The sequence below is a fragment of the Rhea americana genome, unplaced genomic scaffold, assembly GCF_003343005.1.
Source record: "Rhea americana isolate MKP2758 unplaced genomic scaffold, rheAme1 scaffold_6, whole genome shotgun sequence".
In the NCBI taxonomy this organism is placed as follows: domain Eukaryota; kingdom Metazoa; phylum Chordata; class Aves; order Rheiformes; family Rheidae; genus Rhea; species Rhea americana.
This window is the reverse complement of record NW_028186756.1, coordinates 1,180,226-1,199,226: the sequence shown is the minus strand read 5'-3', so window position 1 is coordinate 1,199,226 and position 19,001 is coordinate 1,180,226. Positions and strand designations below refer to the sequence as shown.

Here is a 19,001-nt window from a genome sequence, read left to right as displayed (position 1 = left end):
TTTTTCTTTTTTTCTTTTTCCCTCCCACTCAGTTCATGCTGCAGGGGTGAGAATAAGGTATAAATTCTAACCAAAATCATTTTTATTAAGATGCTTTTTCAGTAAATGAGAAGAGGATTAGAGAATGACTGGCCAGAATGGCCACAGTCCATAATGCTCTCACTTTGTTGTCAGCCAGAAATACCTGTCTCTAAAATAGTAATTTCCTGGCAGATTGCCAGACAGTCTTTCACCACTGGCACTTAACAATTAAGACAGAGTCTTGAGAGTAGCAGTAAGGACACAGTCACACTAGAATGTTTTTTTCCATATGTTCTTTGCTTTATAATTTGCATGGTCTCTTTGAATGATCAACTGTAAACCTGCAACGTGTGCATAGATACACTATCTTGATACAATTCTTTCATTTGTTAATCAGATTATAGCATCTACTAAAAAGCCAGTTTTGTGCTGTATTTGATTGAAATGCCTGTACTTTACAGGAACACCAGGAATTCCGGGGCCAAAAGGTATCGAGGGGCCTCCAGGTAATCCAGGTCTGCCCGGACCTCCTGGGCCAGTAGGTGAGCATGACTAGTACAGCAAAGGTCAGATACTTCTGTGAAACACACAAAATATGAAGTTACTTCCTTCCTTCCTTTTTTAACATCATGAAAATATGTGTCTGTGTATGGATACCCAAACAACACTGAACACATTTAATTCACTGGAACTAAACAGAAAAGGAAGAAGTTTTAACTTTCTCTTCACTCCTTGTGTGTGATCTCACAGTCATGTCATTAACTATTGTAACAAACAGTTAACTGTTTCAGTGTATGCAAGCTTTATTTATATTAAGTACTCCAGTGCCAAACTTCTTTTTGTAGGAGGAAAATTCTAATTTATCCAAAAGAAGTGTTAGATTATTTTTATTAAACAATAGCTGCTTAAAAGGTTGTAGGCCCAAAAGCCTTTTAAAAACTGTCAAGAAGGGAGAGAGAGTGAAAAGTTTTAATTTTAAAATTACGTCCTTGTGGATTTGATATTAAATTATTACTCCTTCAGATTCAGTCTTGGGGATTATTTTGTTTTGAGTTTTTTTGATTGCAGGTAATACATTATTGTGCTAATGTGTTCTGCCCCACTTTTAGGTGATATTGGCCGTCCTGGGCCTCCTGGGCCTTCAGGAGAGAAGGGACAGCCTGGTCGAGATGGTATCCCTGGACCAGCTGGTCAGAAGGGAGAACCAGGTTAGGTATCCCACCTCTTGGTTTTCTCCTCCTCAGTCCGCATTTTGATGTTCTGCTTTCCTATTCAATTTCTCCTTTACTACTTAYGCACCTGCAGAAATTGCTTCAGTAGTTCCCAGCTGCTGCGGGGTTCACAAAGAATGCTGTCAAGCTGCCAGTGAAGAACAGGAGGAGAATTCCATTAGCTCTTAAATTTTTATTCCCTGAAGAATTTGGACTTGAACACAAGCCCCTGTTCCTCTATTCCATACTAGCCAACACTAGCTGTATTGCTTCAGCTCAGCTACAGAAGTGATAAATGGTGTAAAGTCTGCCTCAAAGACAGAACCCCCAACCACAAATGCAAATCTCTCAAAGCTCAGAACATGAAAGAGCATCTTGTGAATGGATGGAAGTATTTATTAAAGTTATAGACACATTTTGCAGCAAAAACCCTTAGCTGTGGTGTGGATGGGTGAGTGAGAATCCTGGTAGTCCCAAGGAGTCAGAGTTTTAGATGAGAGCATCTTCATTATTCTCGGCCTCATATCCCTATCTGTGGAGACTTGAAAGCTAAATGTTCATTATTGGCTGAATCTGTTTCTTTTTAGGTCTGCCAGGTTTTGGGCGCCCAGGACCTCCAGGACTCCCAGGATTATCAGGCAAAGTTTCTCTATTCTGTTTTTAAAAGGGTGAAAGTAAAAAAAAATATACATATATGTATATATATACACAGCAAAAAAGGACATGTTGCCTGTTCTGCAACGAATGAATGGCATAGCAGCAGCTAACTAAACTTCTTTTTTCTCAGCAGACCCTTTTCAGTTTACCTAGGTGTATTAAAGAGACTTATTACTGACTACTGAATTTTGTAAATTGGTAGTTGGGCAGACAAAATAAATCCATACGGGATAATTGAGTCTGCTGCATTGTGTGGAACTTTGCTGATTTGTCTCAATAGATAAAGCATTTTTACAACTGATGACAAATGAAGCTGCTTTGAAAATGCCTGCTATATTTTGAAAAGCAACTTTGCAACCTAAGTTATATTGCTTTTCAGTGACAGTAAAGCTCATAAATCACTTGGGCTTTTTTTGAAAGTTTTGCCAGTATGTCTGAACTTTAAGCAGTGTTTCAATAAAAATAATGATGTCATCTTAATATTGACAGATTTCTCCACAGTGATATGAAGCTCACAAATCATTGCTTGCAAGCTCATAAGCTCAGAGGATGTCTGTGAATTAAAGCATCACTGAGTAGTAGTGATGGTCTTTTCACATGTCAAAAGCCACATCACCTTTTTTCCTTTAAAAGTTATTAGCCTCAATTCTTTTCTGAATTTCTTAGACCARTTTTATAGTGTCTGACTGCACGAAAGAGGTGAGTTGTGGTCAGACTTGCACTTTCTTAAGCAAGAGAGAGAAATGGGTCTGCAAATTGACATTTGTGTTTTTCATATATAACAGTATTCATAAATACATCTTCTTGGTTTTACAGGGCAAAAGGGTGAACTGGGGTTACCTGGTCCACCAGGACCCCCTGGACTTCCAGGTCTGAAGGGAGAACCAGGTTTCCAGGGATTTCCTGGTCTACAGGGTCCACCAGGTCCACCAGGATTACCAGGGCCACCTCTGGAAGGTCCTAAAGGTAGCCCTGGCCCACAGGGTGTTCCAGGAAGACCAGGTAAGAGTGTGATCCATACCTATCAACATCTGCCAATACTTCCATATTTTGCTGGTAGGTTATCAGCCTTTAGACTTTCCCAATTTGTTTGGATGGATAAGTTTAAGCCTCGTGGCATATGTTATAAGGTTTGTGGGCAACCAGAGGATTTTGTTGCAAAAAACAACAATATCTAAAACCAAAACGACCTCAGTTTCTATTAATTTCTGATACCTGGCAGCAAAAATTCAATGCGTTAATAAACGGGAGATTCTCCGCATGCTGTCACAGCAATCATCTAGAGAGCACGAAATCGACTTTTCAGCATCTGATACCTTTGCAGTATGGTCATGTGATCAGCAAATGTCATCGCGCACAAAAAGCAAAAGTAACAAATCTCATCTTTTTAAGAGCCATGAAAATCAAATTCACGTTAGCATCACAGCATGATCAAATTGGATACCTGCCTCTTCACCTCCGTGTCATGTAACATAAATCATTGCTGCATTGTGTCATGTGGCTCCCATGGATTCAGTGCCCCATCATGCCGTCTTCATCTTTCCATTCCACGTTTGCATTTTGTTCCTGCACCAACTAATTCTGGGAATGAAAAAATACTGTTCTGAGTTAACATTGCTGAGCAACTCCCTGGCACGTATTAGAATTTGATTTGTATTTTGTGTCACAGAATGGTTATTTGCATTAAGATGCCGCTCTTCAAAAATCAAACTTTAACGAACCTTTCACTCTTCAGGCTCAGGCTTACTGCTCTATCTCGAGTCTAGAAGTACTTTGAAAGTGCTGTCGTCTTTAAGGAGAATGTTAAGCATGTTAGGCGAGATGAGTTTTACTGGTAGTAAACCAAGCTATTGGTCGGTTACAGGTTTTTGTTTGCTTATAAATGGAGAAGTATTAGTTTTAATTTATTTCCCTCTAACTCTGTTTTTTTTTTTTTTTTTTTTTTTTTGTCAAAAGATTTGTTTGGGAAAAGTCAGTGTTGAGTTAGTGAATTTGTAAAATAGCTGCTACTCTAGACACCAAGAGAGAGCACTTGGAAAGATTTTAAGATTCAGTTTTTCCTCAGGCTTGCCTCTGATAGAGGARAAGACAATTTCACTGAAAAGCAATATTTTAGAATGGCATTTTTTCAAAACATTTTTGCTAGCACTGGAACTAAGTAATATTTGATTATTCTCAATAGCAGCATGAGCTTTTCTCCTGTGCAAAGTAGGCTATGAACTCATCTACCCAATGTGTGTATTTGATGAATAAGTTATTATGAACAACATTTGGCATTAAGTTATTACACCTTAAAACTGGGATTGTGTTTGCCAGCATCATGGGAAGTATAACGAGGTTCTTTTCAGTGCTAGTAAAAATACCTGGATTATGTTGTATCCTAACCTTGCCATTATAATGACTGGTGTGGAATGACCTAGTGGGTTAATAACTAACATCCAGGCCCAGTTTATTCCTGTTTTTCTGTTTAGTTAGTGGAAGGAGGAGTAAGCGTAGGTAGAAGTGTAGGACAAGTAATCCCTGTTTGGTTCACTTCAGTTAGAGGTGCAGCTGGGGCAAGCAGCAGAATAAGTGAAGGCACAAGAGAAGTTGGGATGCAGGACTTTGGCTTTGTAACTTAAAAGTGTGACCAAGTAAGGGCCCAAGACATTCTAGGTGTCAAGATCTTCCAAAGAGGAGGAGTGTCTATATGCAGAGTGGTACGGTGATGAAAATTTTGGCACAGAAAGCAAACTGTTGTTCCATAAGAATAAGGGTTTTTATTTTTAAAAGCTTTTTGTACAGAGTTAATTTTCAAACTCTTTAAAAAGAATAGTAAAACAGCTAAGCAGCTACTGGTATATAATAAAACTACTAATTGTCATTCTATGTGCTGCTGCAGCATTGGTGGTTTTGTGAAGCTTCTAATCCTATTTGCACTTCTCTGTATAAATTGGATGGTTACTAACTCAAATGAACTGGGGAAGGATGGTGGGACTCATTTTGTGCAGATTCATGAGCTTCGGTGAAAAAAATGGCCAGTGAGATTGTGCTCAGCCATGTTCTCTCTCTCTCTCTCTCTCTCTCTCTCTCTCTCTTCTCTATCTCTCTTATTTCCATTTTTGCTGCATGCAATGTATAAAGCGAAGCATTTGTCCTGCTCGGTTATGCATGAACTAATGTGGATAAACCAAACTATTATTGCAGTTCTGGTACAATCAGCACTCCAGTCTTTTGTTCCAAACGATAACACAGTCGATTGTTGGAACGCGATTTTGTAACGTTTCAACATAAGGCAGCTAGTCATAAAAGCAGCTGTGTGACTGTCAAATTACCCCCCTTCTAAGGACATAAATAAAAGCAGAAATTGTATGCATTTACAATTTGTTGTTGACTTTGAGGAATGTTCTAAGATTAGTAAAAACTATGAGGTCAAACGTAGTGTAGCTGTCTGAATTCGGCTGAGTTGCATCTAGAACAGATGTAGATTGGTGATGTTGGGRGGGATTTTTCAATAGCTGAAAAAATGAAGCAAATTCCTAGGGCAACACAACATTGTTGTTGCTCCAGTCGTCTATTTTTCATTGCTAGGAGTAATAATAGTTTGGTGTTTTGAATACTATATCTAAAGGAATATTGAGCTAAATCTAAAAAGAAAGGTTTAGTTGAATATGTTAGTTTGTTGATATTTCTAACAATTTTGATGTTTTTCCCCTTGTTCTAATGATGACCTTGGTGAACTCTGACCCCCTACTCCCAGGTCCCTCAGGTTAGCCCCTTAACTCCAAAATAATAACTTTGCATGGGGATGGATGTATATACTTTTTTAGTGTCTAAATGTAGATATGCTGAGTCATTTTTCATACCTGTCTTTTAATCTGTGGTAGAAAAGAAGAGCCTAGAGCTGTCTTTCAGCTCTTCCTCCATATCACTGTAGGGCTGACCGCAGAAGGACATAGCACTGCTCTCTACATGACAGAAGATYGTGTGGGTCCACATTTGCCACACTTTTTACTGGTTTTAGCGTATTTATTCACAATGCAGTTGAAATACTATTTTTCCTGTTTTACAAATACGCGTATTGTGCTGTCCTCTGACACCTTTGCTATTGCTTTGTGGAATGGTGTTTTGCAGCTCAGGCAAATGACAGTATTCATTTTTCTGACACCTGCTGCTGTTGATTTGCGACACTCTAATGTGATATAGATTAAACAAATAAGATCTTTTATACCAGTGCAAGAGTGTCTGTAGGAAAGTTGCACAGAATGTAATGCTTTACATTCCAGCTTAGAGCATTGCTCTAAGCGCATTTCCAATGTACAGAAATCCTTATTTCTGTTTTTTTGCTTCAACAACACATGTTTAGAGGAACTGAGGAAAGCTCTTTCTTTTTCATGTACTACTTAATCAAAATGAAGCATACAGCTGTCTCCTTCTTAAGCCTGGGGAGGAGAAACAGGATTGGTAAGAACAGGGTCATTTTCACAAGCTTATCTTAATCTTAGTGTATCCGCACGTAGCACAAGCCAGCCCTTGGGAAAATTTTGACGCCTGAGTCTAGATTGAAAATGACTCTGTGTATCTACTTAATAATAATGAAATCTTTAAGTTTTGCTATGATGACATAAGTTTTGGTATGCAGTACAAAGTGCTGTGAGATAGTAAATATGGGAGCCTGTGACGTTTGATTACCTTAACATACATATAGTTTTAGGACATCATGAAAAAACGCGAAGGTGGTTTTACATTTTACTTAAATAGTGACTGCACAAGCAGTAACCATACTTCCAAAGAGGACCAGCAGCGTGGGTGTGCTGAGAGGAACTTACTAATTGCCTCATGGTTTTCTTCAGCCCTGGGATTGTCCCCAGCCAGAATTCCAAAATCAACAAATACAGGGCAGATTTATAAATCATAGCAAAACTTAGATAATGGTGAAATATGGTTTATAAATACTTAACAGCAACAATGAAATGTCTATGTCATTATTTTTAACAGCTGTATTACAGCTAGTATTTAAAATGATTTACCAAATATTTAAGAAACAGTGCATTGAGGTAAAACCTGATGTGTGTTTATTGTAGTGTTAAAGCTGCAAATTGCATGACATATTTAAATCATTTCACTGACATAAAAGATACAAGTGGCACAGGAGCTGAAATACAGATTAATTCAGGAGCATGGTAGGGGACAATTGGCTTACATTTTGAAAGAGGATATTTAAATGCATTTTCTAAGGGTGTTATCACATGCCATTCTCCATAATAACCTTAAGGAAGTAAATTAGCATCTTCTGGCATTTTCATCAAAAAAAAAAAATGTTAATAGCAAAGACAACAAATTCTAAATTTGTAAGTTCTGYTGTATTTTTGTTTATAGCATTCACAACCCTTTTAACCCATATTTATTCTGCTTACTCTTTTGGGGAGGGTGTAGGCCTCCTTTTTAGCCTTATAATTTAATTCACTGATAGTTGTCATTCATACCTGATTAGTGGTGATATGTCGATGTGTTAACCACATTTCTCCCCTACCCAAAGTAGGCTTTTGCTGAAGAATAATTTGTCATTCACAATTTACCCACATATCTGCCACACATCTGAGTGATAAATGTTGTCTGTGAAATGGTTTCATTGTCCAAACCCTATTGTGAGTAGGACTAACTGGTAGCAGACCTCAGCTGTAATGTTAAAGCAATAACACATTCTTCAGTAAAGCTTTAAGTTTGCCATTAAATGAACAGTGTCAAATTAGTTTTAGCAGAGCCTAGTCACCAGAATAACTTGTATCTGAAAATATGTATTGTTGTGTACTCATGTATGGTTTATGCATGCATGTGGATTATATTGTAAATACAAAATATGCTGGTGAAATGGGTTTTTGTGTAGTTTATATGCTATCATCCATACTATTTCTAACTAGTAATCTTGTTTTGTACTGTGTGATGTCTGACCCTTCTAACATCGATCATTGGGCTTTGGTGAACTCTGATCCTTCCAGGTCCTCCAGGTTAGACTCTTAACTCGGTCAATTTATTTTACTGCATTGCATTTGATGTAAGAGAAATGGATGTTTTCCTGTAATTCTGAGATTATCTTTTTAAGGACTGTGGTTACCCTGCAGATTGTACCTCTTTGATTAGGATACCTGAGATGGTAACCTGTAATTATTTTGCATGTGTACTGTACTGGACCTGTTTAAAAAATGTTGGACCTTGCACGGTGGGATATTTTGTATTTTCTGTAGCTGATGCTGCAGGATATTTTTGAAATATTTTTGAAATATCCAAAACGCTGTTGATTTAAAAAAGAAATTTTTTGGCAGGAATTCTATACTGAGATTTGCATGCAGAAATATTGCTCATCAAATTTATCTACTGACTATAGACTATGAGGTTTTTAAAGGAGGCTTTAAATTATTAAAGGTTTCAGAAGAACAAAAATCCATTTTTTGTAGTACAACAAATCCACATTGTAGTACAACAAATCTAGTAACATTTATCAGAGGAGAACATTATAGCACTATCCTGCAAAGAGATCCTTGTTAACCCAATTATATTTTGTGAAATATGATTTTGTGAAATGTTATTAGCTGCTGACAGTGCACTTGTTTACAGTTTGTTTTGCCACAAATTAATATAAGTTACCTTCTATTTAGATGGTGGCATGAAGTTTGGTGTCTCATTTTTCAGTGCTGCAAATACCTAAGGTTTTATCTAAGTCAACTCTTCTCTTTCAGATTAATTGGGCTGTTGCAAAGGGAAAAAGGGAAAATATTTAAAGACTAGCCCAACTATCTGTTGTTTACATGATGCAATTCTACTACAGATAAACAAATCCTTCTAGAGGGAGAGTCTTTCAGCATAAGGAAGTTTCTGCAACTCAGATCAATATTCAGGCAAGGCAGAATGAGGGCCTTCCTCCTGCTCAGCAGTCAGTAGATGATACATACTGAGATCCTCAGTGGATGTATCAAATTCTCCCAGCAAAAAAGCAGCAGTATTTTACATTGTTGAGACTGGCTTTCAAAAGGAATTCAATCTGTTAAAATAGCACTAAAGATGCTGAATGTAATGTAGGTCATCAGAGGGGATATTTGTACTATCTAACTTAGGGTATCTTGGCTCCTACTGAAGGCACTTGTCTGGTCAGTGGTTGGCATTTAACTTGGGTGAGCTGCATTGCCCTGTGGGAAGACCTGTTTCTGTTCTTCGGCTAGATAAGGAGCCTTGGTTCTCGATTTGGGTAGTGCAAATAAGCCATCTCTTTGTTTTTTCTTTAGTTTGTCCTGTTTGAATTCAGCATTGAAATAGAGCTGGGAAGTTAAGCCAAAATCTTTAGGTTGCCTTTTTTATACATTGAAGGCACAAGCCTGGGAATACAGTTGATATGTACTGATACATGCCTGTATGTTCCACAATGTTAAGGTCCACCAGGCCCAGAAGGTCCCCGGGGGCCACCAGGCAGTGGAGGACTTAAAGGAGAAAAAGGGAACCCAGGTCAACCTGGCCCGCCTGGCCTGACTGGTCAAAAGGGAGATCAAGGATTACCTGGACGCCAGGTAGGACAAGAAATGGGGGTTTCCCCCTAGTTTATTTTTAAGTGCAATAAAAATGGAATGTATTTGGGTGGAATATGCATGTTATGATAGTAAAAGAAAAAAAAAMCAGAATATGATATCTAACATCTAGTCTTTTGTAGCATGGAGGGGCTTTTCCTCAATTATTGCCCAGTATCTCAGTAGGCTTTCCTCATTTCTCCTGTGGGAGCTGGAGCTGTCAATGCATGGGCCATGATCCAGTGTTCTCTGATAGCACCTGGCACACAGTGAGCAGAATGCACTACCTTGGGCTTCCAAAGCGCTCTGCCTAGTTCAGAGACCCAAAGCATGTTTCTTTGTCCACCAGCCACCTTTTCCTCTGTGTTTCTGAAACCACTGGGGAGATGAGTGAGTAACACGAAGCTCTTTTCAGGGGGATCCTGGTCGTCCCGGTCTGAATGGAATGAAGGGTGACCCAGGGGTTCCAGGCGTGCCAGGATTCCCAGGTATTGAACTTGCATTTTAGATGAACACCTCCAGAWACAGCAACAGCCTCTCAGGGAGGAAAGAAGCCTGATTTTGGCCACTCCCATAGCAGGTTTTGTAACACAGCATGTTCTTTCACTGTGTGACTGCGTAAATTTGATGTTTCAGGTATGAAGGGTCCCCCTGGACCTGCAGGACCYGCTGGCCTTGCGGGCAGTCAAGGACTGCCAGGCCCACCAGGTAGGGGTCATGGGTAGCGTTATCATTAATTCTGCTCCTCACCAATAAAATTTGGTCCACAGAKGTAGGACTGAGTTGGTTTCAACCAGCAATGAACATTGGTCCCTTCCAGTAGTTATGCAAGCACCAGTGACTACACAATTCCAAACTAGTAATTTTTAGCTCTACAACTAATGCTACTGTATTTTATATTCTGTATTTGGTCCATATGGGTTAAGCCCTGCAACACCCAATATATCTTGTCTTTTGGGGATCACCAATAGCACTTTTATTGCCTTTTAGATATAATTACACTTATGCTTTGTATTGATAGCTTTTGACTGCTGAATTAGCAATAAAGAATAGCAGAAATAATGGGCTACTCCAGTTGACTTTGTTGTCTTCTGTTTCACTTTATCTGATACAAAGTTACTTTCTCCCAGGTCCACCAGGTTTACCAGGTGCCATTGGAAGAAGCATTGTTGTCAAAGGAGACCCTGGTCCACCAGGTCCTCCAGGACAACCTGGCTCAAAAGGGCCACCTGGATTGCCAGGGCCACAGGGATTGCCAGGTATGATTCTAGGTGGCTGCAGAGAAAATGTCCGAGTATAACTGACTGTGAATTGCAATACATGGCTCTTAGCCTAGGGTACAGAGACAAGTTCTTGGACTCAGCAAGACCTAACAGAAAAACATAGGGTTATATTGTCTACATCTGGTTTAATGGTCTTTTCTTATCTAACATATCATAAGGAAACAACAGATGAGTTTAACAGTTTCTGTAGTGAGATTTCAAGAGTTTCCATTTCACTTATGCMTTTCTTTATTCTAGGTCCAATTGGTCTTCCTGGTGATCCAGGGCGAGACGGGCTTCCTGGGTTTGATGGTCCAGCAGGACGTAAAGGCGAGAGAGGTCTTCCAGGCCAACCAGGTGCAGTGTTTATTCTATCAGGAACCACTGGAAAAAGAGATGGTCCCTTTTGAGTGCAGGCTAATACCAGAAAGTGAGATTTGCCTCATGAAAATAATAACAGAATCATAATTTTACTATTTTCCTAGTGTAAAAATGTTACAGGTTGCTGAAGATGCTTTGATTTGGAGTATTCTCAAGACCAACACATTACCAGTTAGTGCTGAATAATATTGTGCAGCTTATCTTGAGCTTAATGGCATGCCCTTTGCCGCACAGGTGATAACGCAGGAAATAATGAAGGTGTTAAGAAACAGAAGGGAAAGAATTAGCAAAATAATTTTCAGTTTGCATGGAAATCAGGAACGAGGGAAAAACAGACCTTCATAAAGGAAAGAATTTCAGGGTATGCAGAGATAAGGCTACCATGCAGCCATTGCTTAGAATTACTGAATTACGACTTCAGAACTAGCCGCTGGGACAATTTTCTAAAAAGATGATAAACGTTAAGTAGCTATATATTGCAACTCGTGAAAAAATATCATAATTCAAACAGTTAAAACAGCAGAGAAATCCACATTTATTTCCTTTTTTTCCCTGAGTAGCTCTATGAAATCTGCCAGCATTATTTTAAGTGTGTGGGGGGGAAGTAAACAATAATGATTCTGGAAGAAAATAGTCTAAATATTTTGTCGTTATATTTCCTGATTACTTCTGCTGTTCAAGAGCAAATGCCTTCTCTGAGTCACATGATTCCTTGTTGGTTGGTTGGTTGGGTTTTTTTTTGCTCTCAGTCAAGGTTATTCTGATTTCTTTCCATTTTTTCGTAACGTACTCCAAAACTGACTGCATCTTTTCTACTGATTCTGTTGGACTTCATGTAGAGTGAGACTTCATTCTCTTTTGGGCTCTGCCACTTATTTTGTGATTTTGAGCAAGATGTTTCAGCTTTAGCTTACTAAGCCGCATGCACAGATGAGTGTGAGAACTGTCGAACTGATCTGGACTTATGTCATTGGTTGTCATGTCCACTGCAATCTTAGCACCTCACAGCTCTCAACATGCTTGTCTTCACAATACCCGTATAACACAGGGAATATATTTTATAACTAGCTGTAACTGCCTCAGTGATTTGACCATGCTTACAAAGAAAATCATTTGAGGAAGATGGTGTTAGGAGTATGAGGTCACCCAACTTGTAAGCACCTTAATCACTAAACCATCCCTCCTTTCAAAGTCACCTTAGTCCTAAAAGAGCAAGAAATAATGTTAATAAATACTGCATGTTGTGCTTCTCTGCTGTGAACAGGTTCACGAGGAATACAAGGACCCCCTGGTCCTGATGGCCTACAAGGTCCACCTGGTCCTCCTGGAACAGCTTCAGTCGCTCATGGATTCCTTATAACTCGTCATAGCCAGACTAGGGAGACACCACTGTGTCCACACGGAACATTAAGAATATATGATGGATTCTCTCTTCTGTATGTACAAGGAAATGAGAGAGCCCATGGCCAAGATTTGGGTAAGATTTTTTTTAGGCTCTGTTTTTAAAGGGAAAAAGGTTATAGCAACTTTTTGTAAATGCTCTGGTTCTCTGAAGATATGATAGTCCTGGAGATTACTTAGATGAGGTTGGGGCATGCATGCTAAGATCTACTGCCTCCAGGGGTGCACACTGTAATTAAGGATGACAGAATGTGAACCAAATTCAGAGATTACATTTTTCCTGCATGTGACAATTTGATCGCGCATATTGCGCACTCACAGGTAGATAGGAAGCATATTATGTTCCCAATTAATGTTCCCAAAGCTAAAAATAAAGCAAAAACAATGCTGTCACATTCCACACATCTTATTCTGTAGGTACTGCTGGGAGCTGTCTCCGACGTTTCAGCACCATGCCCTTCATGTTCTGTAATATCAACAATGTTTGTAATTACGCCTCAAGGAACGACTATTCCTACTGGCTGTCAACGCCAGAACCAATGCCGATGAGCATGGAGCCTCTGACTGGGCAGAGCATTCAGCCGTTCATTAGCCGGTGAGACAAAGCAGGCTACCGGGTCTCTCGTTTAGCATCAGCGCCTATTTCTAACCTGTAGGTTGGATTATTAGGAGATTAATCTGTTGTGGTTTTCTCTGGGAAATCTAGGAAAACTGCCTATTTTAAAGTGTTAGGTGCCTTAAAAGACCTGCTTATCTGCAGTAGTGACCATTAGGGGCTGAAAGGGTGCAAGAGTACTTCTTGCCCCTGAGGAAGCCGTGTGACAAGTCAGGAGCACRAGATCCCTGCAGGCAGGAGAGAATAAGCAAGAGCCAGTAGCTCTGAGAGTAAGATGTGGACCTGAGGCTTCCAGCTTTCGCTCCAGAAACTGCTTCTGTATTTTACCCAATGGTTATTAGTGGACATACAGGCAGATTTTGTACCCAGAACTACTGTCTCACTGCAATTACTAAATAACTGAGAAGCAGAAATCTGGATTAATAGGACAACCTTTCACAGGCCAATTCTCCCTTCYGTGAAATAATTCTTACAACATATACTCCCATTATTTTAATGCCTGATTTCTCTGATACTTCCGCTGTGTCCAGATGCGTTGTGTGTGAGGCTCCTGCTATGGTGATAGCTGTCCACAGTCAGACCATTCAGATTCCTTCGTGTCCACCAGGCTGGGACTCCCTTTGGATYGGTTACTCGTTCATGATGGTAAGAACTGCCTCTCATTCCAGAAATATCTATTACCAGCCACTTTAGCATTTTCTGTTAAGGTCCATGGTTGTTATTACAAAGCATTCACCTTCGGTTACTAACCATAGTAGCCAATATTCAGGCTTATTTTCCAGTATACAGAGCCTGTCGTAACTGATAATTCTCAGTAAATGCTGCCTTTCTAATGATTGTTAATGAAGTATTTGACTTTGCCTTACCTGAACCAAGAATGAACAGTAGTTCTTTTAACAGCTGAATGCTGTGCTATTAATTTTTTAGCTCCCAATGAATATTTCTCATTTGTCTATTTATTCCCTCCCCCCATCCCTCAGCATACTAGTGCTGGAGCAGAGGGCTCTGGACAGGCCTTGGCATCACCCGGATCCTGTTTAGAAGAATTCCGCTCGGCTCCATTTATTGAGTGCCATGGTCGTGGCACRTGTAATTACTACGCCAACTCCTATAGTTTCTGGCTGGCAACTATAGAGGTGTCAGAAATGTTCAGGTAAGAAAACCTGTTTCTTGCATGTTGCCCATTCCAGGCTGAAACCTTTGGAAACTGAATTTATTCCTAAAATCAAAAGAGATTTGTTTACAGGGGAATAGGGAAAGAGYTTTTTTTCCTCTCCCAACCAGTTTTTCAAGTGTTTGCTTGGTAAGCCTTTAATATTATGTAAAAACTTGCTAGGGCACATTCTGTTTTGCAGGAACTCAGATTCTTTTTGAAACAGTTCTTACATCTAATAATACCTTTTCTGAAAGTAGTCCTACTGTAGTGACAGTTCTGTACATTTTTTTCTTCTTGGCCTTTAAGTAGACTCAAATATTTCAAAAGATAGCTCACAGAAATATAGGGGAGAGGTATAGGGGGAAAAGCAGGTAAATCCATTTAAGTCTATTCTCAGTCCTAGGGCAAGATCAATTATACTTTAGACCTTTTAAGGCAGCTGTTCGTATAACCTGTTTCTAGAAGCCTGAAGTGAAGGAGGGTTCCGTGCCCTCTCTGACAAGCATTTTTTCTTCTTTGAAAGAAGCACTTTCTTTTTCAGCCTGAAAGAATCAGGATGATATTCTGGCCCCAGGAAAATCAACAGGAATTTTGTCTTCAGCTTCACAGCAATTGCCCTTTTAGCTGCAGAGCCTGACAGCGCCCCAGAATTTTTCCATTTCAAGTTGATAGTAACAATTCATTCTTTTTCTCGGGGAAAAAAAATAATTCCCCTTATAGGCTAGAGTTTTACTGCCCTGTTTGCATACTGATAAAACTAATATTCCCACTGCCACCTCATTGAGAAATGTAGTAATGTGGCAGAGGGCTGGCAGTGTTCATAGTATGTGGTGTGGAGCAATAGTGGCTGCTGATTTAGTTTTGCATGATACCACCTACACAGTGATATTTAATTATGCACTAAGTAGTCATCACCCTATTAGTTTCCAGGGTAGTTGATCAGTGGTAATTCTCTGGTCAGAAATGCCTATTAATAAACACCCCTGGACCTTTTAATTTTCTCTGCCTCTATCATTTTCTATCTGCCACAAACAACTTTCTATTTATTTTGTAATTTCTTAAAAATACTTTTTAAAGAGTGGGCTTATCCTTTGTGAACATGCACACTAGCACAGATAGGTTGCAGGACTATCTGCCACCTCTGTTACCCTTTCAGAATAGAATTTATTTCGTAAATCCATCAGTTACAAGTAAGAAATACCATTACAATGAGATTTGTATGTCATGGTAATTCCCTTCAAGATCACAAATACAGTTCCCTTGAGGGGGAGGAGCACTTGCCATGCCCCCAAAATACTGCCTCTCGTGTACAGAATTTGCCTTCCACTCAGTTTAATGTTTGTGTTATAGTGTATTATACTGAGCAAAAACTGAGCATCTGTCACCTGGTGTGAGGACATACATAAGAATCACATGTAAGGAAAACTTTAAAATACAAGACTAAGTCCCACTCAGGTACTTGAGCGTATTTTTAAACTGTGGAATTAAGTAGAAGCTTAAAGGCAAAATTCTGCAAGCAAAGCAGCAGCTAACCTAACCTCTGTTTGTTGTCCAGTAAACCTCAGTCAGAGACTCTGAAAGCTGGAGACCTGAGGACGCGTATTAGCCGCTGTCAAGTGTGCATGAAGAAGACGTAACATCCTGGAGAAAATATTATAAAACAGTTGAAAATTGCTAAGGTGCACTGTCCTCCAGCTGTAATAATGGTGCTACTGTGTGGAAAGAAAAAAAAATCCAAACTTTTAACCATGCAGATTCAAGTGTACCTCACTCGCGTGCCAAACTAAAGATTGTTTGGTACATATCTGACAACAGGACGAAGATAAAAGATTTGACCTCTTGGAAATAGAAGAGACACTTGAGACTCACGAAGGATCACAAGATGAAAGTTTCCATTTCTCTCCCTGTACCAAAATGGCACCTTTTTGATCAACCAAGAGAATACAGAAAAACACAACGCACTGAGTATGTTTAAAATAACCAGACTGCAGTTTTGAAAAACATTTTTCATGGTGCTACTAACCCTGCTGTATCCCAGGTTTTTAATATGAAATTTTAAGCTTATTTCTCTTTGTAAGTAATGAAATGTGTATATTGTGTAAACACCTTTTTAGTTGAAACTTTTAGTCATTTAGAAACAAACCAGCCTCAGATATAAAAATGCTCATGTCTAAATTTAAAACATACAACAGTATTTTATTATGAAACTTGTGGTATGGAGAGAATTTACCCCTCTTGCACCAACTTAGTCATTTAATATTTCATTTCCTTCCTCAGTTGCCAACCTGATGTGTTTGGGGGCATGCACAATAATTCTGAAGTCATTTTGATCAGGGTTTTAAATGTTAATAATGTACACCATGCTCTCAATGGTTTTATTTGTGCTTAGAAATCACAGTCCACTTGAAAAGGGTTTTTTGTATCTTGCGAAAAATATGTGAGATGATTAGCCATATTCTATATCCTTCTTTTCTGAATAAAAGTCACATTCACATTTTAGTAGTAATCAGTTTGGTTTAACAAAAACTATTCTTTGGGAATATCCAGTTACCAAAGCATTTAAGATTATGCTTACATAAAACCTCTCTTTACTCTGAAGTGGTGTCACGCATATTATCTGAAATAGTGTACACGCTAAGAAACCTTCTGAATAAAATAAAGCAAAATCTGTTGGAAACTGATCTTTTCCTATTCACAAATTAATCTTTTGATCATTCTTATGTGAATTTATATGCATCCACAATGTACTTAACAATATATAGCAATTCTTGTGTATGTATAGTTCACATAAGGCTTTAGAACATGGTGCACACAGCTCCTTGTTTGACGTTATTTTGTAAGAATATTACTCTATGTCTTAGTGTCACTTGTGCAATAACTGAAAAGTGATCAATTTTTCTGTATGCATAACTGTCCATGACTGTTACAACTTCTATGGTCAGTGCTGTTTCATTTATACTTGTGTGTAAACCAAACTCCCTGACAAAGCAAGACTATTTTCCACGTGATCATACTTTTAGTTTTTTCGTTGTATATTGCCACCATCACCATCTATGCCGCTTGCCTTGTGATTTAATATACTGCTTTATATAGGTGAAGTGTATTTGTTTGTATTGAATACTGCTAACTACTTCATCTGCTAATGACTATTCCTACTTATCTTTCAGTTATCACTGTAAGCCCTGAGCATCTGGAAACTCCTTGTTTTATGCATATCTGACAAAAGACATAGGACTGGTGACTGATCAGGTGGCAGTGATTTATACAATGAGACTGGGGCTGACTTCAAAAGCTTTCAACTGTGTATGAAACTGAAGATTTTTGGTTTAAAATGCAAGAAAACTAATAGCAGCATCACTGTGCTTTAAAGCTAAGGGACAATCTGCAGAAAACAGGCCCAAGCCCATGCRTTAGCTGCAACTATGACAGCAGAGAGGGTGGGCAGTTCAGCAACGTGCACCCTTCAACTCATTTTATTTTGGTTTGCTGATGCATACAGAGAAATAAACTGAACCTATTGCTACCTCCAAGTCAATAACTCGTTACCAAAGCTGAAATAAAGTAAGAAGTCTTTTAGTGTAAACCTAAGCCCATATCTTACTGCTGTCTGCTCTGAAGCCTAGAACAAACCTAGGAGCCTGTCCCTAGTCCCAAGAAGCAGAATGGAGGCTAAGGTTGAGGAGCTCCCAGGGAAAGTGCTCTTCTGGCTCTCCCTTGCAGCTCTGCTATGTGCTGCCTTTTGCCCAAGGCAAACTGGTTTTCCTATAATGAAAACCTGGGGAAGGGCAGAGAGTGTTTGTCCTAGTCCAGCATTAACAGTGCTTCTCTCTGAGCTTTTGGCCTCTTCCGCAGCATGTAAAACAAACCCCACTGAGCACTGGGACTGTAATTCCTGTCTTGCCATGCTTAGGTGGAGACAGGACACAGCAGCTATGCAGGTGGCAGCCTGAGTTCTCAAACCTGTTAGGTGACCATGGATAAATGAAAAGATGTAAAGCAGCTACATCTTGCAAAGGTGTTCTCTGTTCTGTTTCTGGAGCTCCTACTCTGACTTGTCCTGAACCTCAGTCAGCTTTAACCCGTTTCTGAATAGGTTAATTTTGATCCTTTTTAATGAAGAGAAAAGCATTCTAGAAAGGAAGGAACATCTTTTACCTAAGACATGAAACAGAGATTCAGAAGATGTTCATTTAATTCCCATCCATTGCATTTTCTGCTTCTGGGTAGGCAAATTGTCTTGTATTGAATCTCAATTTCTCATCTATAAAGAAAGAATGGTTATTATTTTCTTCTCCTTGATTACTTAGACTGTAAGCTCTTTGGAGCAGAGACATCTCTACATACAACATTGGGGGGCTCAAATGTTGGTTGGGGGCCTCTAGGTGCTATCCATCACTATATAAACATTAAACTACAGGAAAAACCTTGTGTTTGCAGATTTGTTATTAAGTAAAAAAGTGTTTTGAACATGTAGAGCCTTAAAATGGCCTCCAGTACAGCCTAAACATGATCTGGATCAGAATGCTGCTTCCTCACCTACTGTTAAGCATTTTTTTTCCTAAAAATTATTTGTAACAAAAGCTTTAATTCTCTYGAGTAGTCACATAAAGCTAGTCTGCTTTAGTTGATCTTAAGTAGTAACCTGGAAGATAGGAGAGTTGTATTTGCAAGATGTACAGGGACAGGATATGCACTTTAGCCACTTGAGGGCATCRTATAGCTTTAAAAGAAATCTAGAACAGAATACAGTTGAGTTCTTGG

At 39.1% G+C, this 19,001-nt stretch overlaps 1 protein-coding gene across 1 annotated transcript in view; it reads left to right on the top strand.

Moving 5' to 3' along the window:
* COL4A5 (collagen type IV alpha 5 chain) overlaps positions 1–18,664 on the top strand; it is a 63,799-nt gene extending 45,135 nt beyond the window's left edge. The window contains exons 38-51 of the mRNA XM_085319715.1: positions 483–563; positions 1,131–1,229; positions 1,820–1,870; positions 2,706–2,891; positions 9,294–9,427; positions 9,840–9,912; positions 10,061–10,132; positions 10,555–10,683; positions 10,945–11,043; positions 12,332–12,544; positions 12,886–13,063; positions 13,615–13,729; positions 14,065–14,237; positions 15,796–18,664. Coding sequence (XP_085175841.1) covers positions 483–563; positions 1,131–1,229; positions 1,820–1,870; positions 2,706–2,891; positions 9,294–9,427; positions 9,840–9,912; positions 10,061–10,132; positions 10,555–10,683; positions 10,945–11,043; positions 12,332–12,544; positions 12,886–13,063; positions 13,615–13,729; positions 14,065–14,237; positions 15,796–15,877 — 1,685 coding nt within the window. The 3' untranslated portion in view covers positions 15,878–18,664. The remainder of the gene's footprint in view (positions 1–482; positions 564–1,130; positions 1,230–1,819; positions 1,871–2,705; positions 2,892–9,293; positions 9,428–9,839; positions 9,913–10,060; positions 10,133–10,554; positions 10,684–10,944; positions 11,044–12,331; positions 12,545–12,885; positions 13,064–13,614; positions 13,730–14,064; positions 14,238–15,795) is intronic.
* The last annotated feature ends 337 nt before the right edge of the window (positions 18,665–19,001 follow it).